Raw genomic sequence first — 8,902 nt, forward strand, 5'->3', positions numbered from 1 at the left:
ACTACACATCAAATTTTGGGCCTGCAGGGTAGCCTAGTGGTTAGAGCGTTGGACTAGTAACCGAAAGGTTGCAAGTTCAAACCCCCGAGCTGACAAAGTACAAATCCACTGTTCCAAGGCCGTCATTGAAAGTAAGAATTTGATCTTAAACAGACTTGCATAGTAAAATAAACAAAATAAAAAAAGTATATCTGACCAAATTATGAAAGAAAGGCATTGTACTTTTGAATACTTTTGAAAACAACCTAGATGGAAAATTACTGAGGATAATCGTGGACAATATTAGCCATATCATCAATTTAAGCCTACTAAAAGGGTGTGCCCTCTGGTCAGGAGGGAAGCAAAAGTCATTCCGCTACCCAAGAATAGTACAGCCCCCTTTACTGGCTCAAATGTGATGACCGCCTTGATTTGGTCTTATGTATCAAATGGTGTTTTTTAGATTGGTTAAAAGCAGAGACACATAGCTACACATAGCTACATAGCTACAAACTGGTATATCATACACTGCATTTGAGGAACAATGGGAAAGTAATTCTGCTTTGAAAGTTGGTAAACTTTTGAGAAAATGGCCCTTGAATGTTTTGGTACACCTTACTGGAGAGCTTTTCATTGTCTACACCCATTCAGAATTGTTCACACCCTTTTAAGCCTTAGCCCCACCCATCTCTTTAAGGATTCACATGTGAGGTCATGTGCTAAATGTGAGTAGTGTAGTAAAGATTTAGACAAAAGGTTATAGCCAACAATAAGTAAAAATTCCAGGTAAACAGAAAGTGTCCAAATAAAAATAATGTATAAATATTCGATGACGCTTACCCAGACACACTTTTCTAAATTGACGGGTTATGTGAAAGAAATGCTATAACCCCCAGCCACATCTTGTTAAGTGGATGGGTCTCTCCAGAAGTTGTAAACGGTACAGCGAAGTGGTTACTTGCAAAGTAGCAATATCAAAAATAGATAGTAAAATAAATATAAAGAAAAAAAGAACAAGTGTCAATGCCAGTAGAGAAAGAGCAAAACAATATACATTATGTTCAAGAACAATATCAATAAGGATATCAGTGAAAGATGAGGTAGGTTTATGCCATCAATCAGGGGTAATTGGCTGAACAGCAGGATAAAAAAAAGTAGCATCAACGTATGTGTTAGGAGAGAGTCATGTGACAAGAGGCACTGAAGATAGTGCTGATGGCTGGGATCTCGCCCCCAGTGATTAACTGGTCCGTCCGAACCATGCAGGAACAACGGAATCTATATTCAGGAAGCCTGTTTCTGTTCTGCCCTTGACTTTGGTGCAGGGCATGTGATGTCCATAGCCTCTTCCTCACAAAACTCCCTGATCTTTCAAAAAGATAAGTTTGTCGAGCTGTGTCCAGTCCAGGTGCTGCTGGTACAGGCAGACCATCTATGGGAGGAAAGATGTCAGCTTTGCGCAGCAGCTAAAACCTGGTCCCGACTGAGTCCGAACGCTCCTTGGAGACAACAGTACCAGACTCCAGAGCATTGAAGCTATAAAACAGGGAAAAAACTAAAAACTTGAGAAGACATTATAACTTTGCATAAGATCAATTCACCTCTTAAGTTTATATAAGAAGAATAACCTCAATAATCTTGTGTCAAGTCACTCTGGTTGAGAGCAGTAGCAACACATTTGCAGTTCTCCATGTCTAACATTGTATATTTAGAAAAAACTGCATTAGAAAGGATTATCTACACATAACGAGCAGCTCATTTTATAGACAGAAGATGCTTACAGGGCAGACCAATCCAAACTCATCTCTCGGCATGTCCAACCCATTCATTATTTCAGTAAATCATGGCTAGCGGAAAGGTTCCAGGCTTTTTCTGTGGCTAAACCAACTAGGCTCATAATTTAACAATGTATTTCATATTTACAGATGGCATACAAGTTTTTTTATTAAGGCACATGAAAGGTCAAATGTTCCAGAAGGCATTTCTGCCAAATAACAGATTAAAAAAAATAAATAAACGTTCAAATGCCTCTCCTGTGAAGTCGTGACTTGCGACATACGCCTAGTTTCCTGAAACTGGTCACAAATAGCCGACCAATCAGACTGTTACCAAACCTTGGTAAACTTTTTGAAAATAATTGTGTTTGACCAGATACAATGTTGTTTTACAGTAAATGAATTGACAACAGCACGCTTATAGGCAAGAACATTCAACAACCACAGCACTTACACAAATGACTGATGATTGGCTGAGAGAAGATTATGCAAAAAATATTGTGGGGGCTGTTTTGTTAGACTTCAGTGTGGCTTTTGACATTATTGTTCATATTCTGCTGTTAGAAAAATGTATGTGTTATGGCTTTACACCCCCTGCTATATTGTGGATAAACAGTTACCTGTCTAACAGAACACAGATGGGGTTCTTTAATGGAAGTCCCTCCAACATAATCCAGGTAGAATCAATGCCACTGGCTTTGAGTAAAGCCAGTGTGTCCATGTGTGTCTCAACGCTATACATGTCAGCTACTACAGCGACTGAAATGACTGCAACACTTAACAAAGAGTTGCAGTTAGTTTCAGAATGGATGGCAAGGAATAAGTTAGTCCTAAATATTTAAAAAACTAAAAGCATTGTATTTTGGACAAATCATCCACTAAACTATTGCATAATAAGTTGAGGTGATTAAACTGCTTGGAGTAACCCTGGATTGTGAACTGTCATGGTCAAAACAATACTGATATAACAGTGGCTAAGATGGGGAGAACTCTGTCCATAATAAAGTGCTGCTCTCCCTTCTTAACAAGGCAGGTCCTTTTTAAGAAGGCAGGCCCTAGTTTTGTCGCACCTACTGTTCAGTTATGTGGTCAGGTGCCACATAGAGGGACAATTGGCTCTGAACAGGGCAGCACAGCTGGCCCTTAAAAGTACACAGGGTATGTATGTCAATGATGTGCATGTCCATCTCTCCTGGCTCAAAGTGGAGGAGAGATTGACTTCATCACTACTTGTTTTTCTAAGAAGTGTTGATAAACTGACTGTACTGAGCTGTTTGTTTAAACTACTAGCACACAGCTCAGACACTCATGCATAACGCACAAGACATGCCACCAGAGATCTCTTCATAATCTCCAAGTCCAGAACAGACTATGGGAGGCGCAAAGTACTACATAGAGCCATGACTACATGGAACTCTATTCCACATCAGGTAACTGAATCAAGTAGAATCAGATTTTAAAAAACGAGTAAAAATACACCTTATGGAACAACAGGGGCTGTGAAGAGACAAACACACAGGTACAGACACACACACGCACACAAGCACTAGCATACGCACTCTACACACACGTACATTGTAATATTGTTGTATGGTGGTATTATACGTGGTGTATTGTGGACATATAGCAGTGTAATAATGTTATATGATGTACCATTTTATCTTTTGCCTCACATGTAATGTAAGTGCCTGAATGTGTTTGGACCCCAGGAAGAGTAGCTGCTGCCTTGGCTATTTTTTTTACAAACACTCCATCCACTGTGTGCCTCCCCCAGATTAAGCTGATTCCCTATGTGTTCCCTCACACCCGGCTCAAACTACAGAGGGACCCCAAGGACACCAGTGTCTCAGGTAGAGCAGAACATAGTAAACATTCTCTAATATGTAGATATCTCCTCATTAATGATAATAATAGGATCATCTCATGGATTTCCAATATAGCCATTGATATATTGTTATACTGTATATTGTCCATTGATATACACTACCTTTCAAAAGTTTGGGTGCCACTTAGAAATGCCATTGACTTTGAAAGAAAAGCACATTTTTTTTGTCCATTAAAATAACATCAAATGTATCAGATATACAGTGTAGACATTGTTAATGATGTAAATGCTATTGTAGCTGGAGACGGCTGATTTTTAATGGAATATCTACATAGGCGTACAAAGGCCCATTATCAGCAAAAATCACTCTTATTTTCCAATGGCACGTTGTGTTAGCTAATCCAAGTTTATTCGTTTAAAAAGCTAATTGATTATTACACCTTTTGCAATTATGTTAGCACAGCTGAAAACTGTTGTCTGATTAAAGAAGCAATAAATCGGAGTACTTTCTTCTGAAACTCGTCAGTCTATTCTTGTTCTGAGGAATGAAGGCTATTCCATGCGAGAAATTGCCAAGAAACTGAAGATCTCGTACAATGCTGTGTACTACTCCCTTCACAGAACAGCACAAACTGGCCCTAACCAGAATTGAAAGAGGAGTGGGAGGCCCCGGTGAACAACTGAACAAGAGGACAAATACATTAGAGTGTCTAGTTTGAGAAACAGACACCTTACAAGTCCTCAACTGTCAGCTTCATTAAATAGTACCCACAAAACACCCGTCTCAACGTCAACAGTGAAGAGGCGACTCCGGGATGCTGGCCTTCTTGGCAGAGTTGCAAAGAAAAAGCGTCGTACCAGATCTTCAGTTTCTTGGCAATTTCTCACATGGAAATAGCCTTCATTTCTCAGAACAAGAATAGACTGACGAGTTTCGGAAGAAAGGTCTTTGTATCTGGTTATTTTGAGCCTGTAATCGAACCCACAAATGCTGATGCTCCAGATACTCAACTAGTCTAAAGAAGGCCAGCAGTACTGCTTCTTTAATCAGCACAACAGTTTCGAGTTGTGCTAACATGATTGCAAAAGTATTTTTTGATGCTCAATTAGCCTTTTAAAATGATAAACTTGGATTAGCTAACACAACATGCCATTGGAAAACAGGAGTGATGGTTGCTGATAATGGGCCTCTGTACACCTATGTAGATATTACATTAAATATCTGCTATTTCCAGCTACAATATTAATTTACACCTTTAACAATGTTTACACTGTATTTCTGATAAATTTGTTGTTATTTTAATGAACAAAAAAATAGCTTTTCTTTCAAAAACAAGGACATTTCTAAGTGACCCCAAACTTTTGAACGGTTGTGTGCATTCCCTGCAGGGAATGGCCTGGGGATCCGTGTGGTGGGAGGAAAGGAGATTCCTGGTTGTCATGGTGAGATAGGAGCCTACATCGCTAAGGTTACACCCGGAGGAGTGGCCGAACAGACAGGGAAAGTGGTGGAAGGTAAGTGTTTGTGAACATGTACTTGTGTAAGGTATAAATGGAGCAAGGGAACGAGGAGAGAACAGGAGATTAGTCATCTCTATTCATACAGAGACACTGTCTGATTTAAGGTTGAGAAAATACTGTGGGCTATAGCCGATGGGATCGTCATTATAGTGGGATTTTAATATGTGTGGAAAGTAAATGAAAGTGACATTTGGAAAAAAACAATGATTAACAATCTTATACAGCTTATACATATCATAACTCTTAAGCTCATGTTGTATGCATTTCAATTTGTCTGAGATAAGCTGGATGAGGTATATTGATTATTTCACACGTGCTCTCGACGAGATAGACTTCTCAATGTCAGATTTCAGCTCAGAGCAGATTAGCTACTGGTTTAAGCAGAAATCTATTGTTATATTATTCATTTCAGGCCACTGTCAGCTCACTGTGAATATCTTTGCCAAGCTCTCTGTGCACCATAGAGAGATAAGAGGGTGTTTGTGTGTGTACAGTATGTTTGTGTTTGCGTGTGCGTCTGTCATGTCTCATTCTCTGAGACATTGGATAGCCAGAGAAAAAGCTCCGTCTCTTTGCACTGCCACAAAGACTAGCCATTATGCTGTATTTAGCACACACACAGTCATTCACACTCTCTCCCTGTATCTCTCTCTCTCTCTAACTCTCTCTCTCTCTCTCTCTCTCTCTCTCTCTCTCTCTCTCTCTCTCTCTCTCTCTCTCTCTCTCTCTCTCTCTCTCTCTCTCTCTCTCTATCTCTCTCTCTCTCTCTCACTCTCTCTCTCACTCTCTCTGTCTCCCTCTCTCTCTTTTTCAGTCCCTCTCTCTCTGACAAACCTACATGTTCACACACAAACTGACACACACACCAAATCAAATTGCATTTGTCACATGCTTCGTAAACAACAAGTGTAGACTAACAGTGAACTGCTTACTTACGGGCCCTTCCCAATAATGTAGAGAGAAAGAAAATACAAAAATAATACAATACAGCAATAATACAAAAAAAGTTATAATAAACACACAATTAGTAACAATAACTTGGCTATATACACGGGGTACCAGTACCGAGTCGATGTGCAGGGGTACGAGGTAATTGAGGTAGCTACACTATGTACATATAACTTGGAATAAAGTGAATGATAATCAACAGAAGCAGCAGCATATGTGATGAGTCAAAAAGGGTCAACACAGATAGTCCAGGAAGCTATTTGGTTAACTATTTAACTAACTATTTAGCATTCTTATGACTTGGGGGTAGAAGCTGCTCAGAGTCCTGTACACACACACACGCAGACACACAGAAACACACGCACACACACACACATACACACACACACAGTATTTATCCCCCCTCCCCCTCGTTCTGCTTCCATTCATCATATTACTGTAAAAGCCTCCTTTCTGAAGCACATAGATTAGTACAGGCTACAGGTAGAATATAACAAAGTAGAAGAGACAGAACACAGCACTGTATTTATCCCCCCTCCCCCTCGTTCTGCTTCCATTCATCATATTACTGTAAAACCCTCCTTTCTGAAGCACATAGATTAGTACAGGCTACAGGTAGAATATAACAAAGTAGAAGAGACAGAACACAGCACTGTATTGACCAGACCCATTTACATGTGGTGATTGACTCCGCTGTCCTGGCGTCGTGAGGGAGTTTGTTCCACCATTGGGGGCCAGGGCAGCGAACAGTTTTGACTGGGCTGAGCGGGAGCTGTACTTCCTCAGTGGTAGGGAGGCGAGCAGGCCAGAGGTGGATGAACGCAGTGCCCTTGTTTGGGTGTAGGGCCTGATCAGAGCCTGGAGGTACTGAGGGTGCCGTTCCCCTCACAGCTCCGTAGGCAAGCACCATGGTCTTGTAGCGGATGCGAGCTTCAACTGGAAGCCAGTGGAGAGAACGGAGGAGCGGGGTGACGTGAGAGAACTTGGGAAGGTTGAACACCAGACGGGCTGCGGCGTTCTGGATGAGTTGAAGGGGTTTAATGGCACAGGCAGGAGCCCAGCCAACAGCGAGTTGCAGTAATCCAGACGGGAGATGACAAGTGCCTGGATTAGGACCTGCGCCGCTTCCTGTGTGAGGCAGGGTCGTACTCTGCGGATGTTGTAGAGCATGAACCTACAGGAACGGGCCACCGCCTTGATGTTAGTTGAGAACGACAGGGTGTTGTCCAGGATCACGCCAAGGTTCTTGGCGCTCTGGGAGGAGGACACAATGGAGTTGTCGACCGTGATGGCGAGATCATGGAACGGGCAGTCCTTCCCCGGGAGGAAGAGCAGCTCCGTCTTGCCGAGGTTCAGCTTGAGGTGGTGATCCGTCATCCACACTGATATGTCTGCCAGACATGCAGAGATGCGATTCGCCACCTGGTCATCAGAAGGGGAAAGGAGAAGATTAATTGTGTGTCGTCTGCATAGCAATGATAAGAGAGACCATGTGAGGTTATGACAGAGCCAAGTGACTTGGTGTATAGCGAGAATAGGAGAGGGCCAAGAACAGAGCCCTGGGGACACCAGTGGTGAGAGCGCGTGGTGAGGAGACAGATTCTCGCCACGCCACCTGGTAGGAGCGACCTGTCAGGTAGGACGCAATCAAGCGTGGGCCGCGCCGGAGATGCCCAACTCGGAGAGGGTGGAGAGGAGGATCTGATGGTTCACAGTATCGAAGGCAGCCGATAGATCTAGAAGGATGAGAGCAGAGGGAGAGAGTTAGCTTTAGCAGTGCGGAGCGCCTCCGTGATACAGAGGAGAGCAGTCTCAGTTGAATGACTAGTCTTGAAACCTGACTGATTTGGATCAAGAAGGTCATTCAGAGAGAGATAGCGGGAGAGCTGGCCAAGGACGGCACGTTCAAGAGTTTTGGAGAGAAAAGAAAGAAGGGATACTGGTCTGTAATTGTTGACATCGGAGGGATCGAGTGTAGGTTTTTTCAGAAGGGTGCAACTCTCGCTCTCTTGAAGACGGAAGGGACGTAGCCAACGGTCAGGGATGAGTTGATGAGCGAGGTGAGGTAAGGGAGAAGGTCTCCGGAAATGGTCTGGAGAAGAGAGGAGGGGATAGGGTCAAGCGGGCAGGTTGTTGGGCGGCCGGCCGTCACAAGACGCGAGATTTCATCTGGAGAGAGAGGGGAGAAAGAGGTCAGAGCACAGGGTAGGGCAGTGTGAGCAGAACCAGCGGTGTCGTTTGACTTAGCAAACGAGGATCGGATGTCGTCGACCTTCTTTTCAAAATGGTTGACGAAGTCATCTGCAGAGAGGGAGGAGGGGGGAGGGGCGGAGGATCCAGGAGGGAGGAGAAGGTGGCAAAGAGCTTCCTAGGGTTAGAGGCAGATGCTTGGAATTTAGCGTGGTAGAAAGTGGCTTTAGCAGCAGAGACAGAGGAGGAAAATGTAGAGAGGAGGGAGTGAAAGGATGCCAGGTCCGCAGGGAGGCGAGTTTTCCTCCATTTCCGCTCGGCTGCCCGGAGCCCTGTTCTGTGAGCTCGCAATGAGTCATCGAGCCACGGAGCGGGAGGGAGGACCGAGCCGGCCTGGAGGATAGGGGACATAGAGAGTCAAGGGATGCAGAGGGAGGAGAGGAGGGTTGAGGAGGCAGAATCAGGAGATAGGTGGGAGAAGGTTTGAGCGGAGGGAAGAGATGATAGGATGGAAGAGGAGAGAGTAGCGGGGGAGAGAGAGCGAAGGTTGGGACGGCGCGATACCATCCGAGTAGGGGCAGTGTGGGAGGTGTTGGATGAGAGCGAGAGGGAAAAGGATACAAGGCAGTGGTCGGAGACTTGGAGGAGTTGCAGTGAGGTTAGT

General features: G+C 43.7%; 1 protein-coding gene across 1 annotated transcript in view; it reads left to right on the forward strand.

The window, feature by feature from the left end:
* The window catches only part of LOC124001530 (protein piccolo-like), a 137,004-nt gene that overhangs the window by 72,962 nt on the left and 55,140 nt on the right, over window positions 1-8,902 (forward strand). The window contains 2 exon segments of the mRNA XM_046308382.1: window positions 3,529-3,604; window positions 4,969-5,094. Coding sequence (XP_046164338.1) covers window positions 3,529-3,604; window positions 4,969-5,094 — 202 coding nt within the window.

This window comes from Oncorhynchus gorbuscha, linkage group LG02 (assembly GCF_021184085.1).
Source record: "Oncorhynchus gorbuscha isolate QuinsamMale2020 ecotype Even-year linkage group LG02, OgorEven_v1.0, whole genome shotgun sequence".
Taxonomy (NCBI): domain Eukaryota; kingdom Metazoa; phylum Chordata; class Actinopteri; order Salmoniformes; family Salmonidae; genus Oncorhynchus; species Oncorhynchus gorbuscha.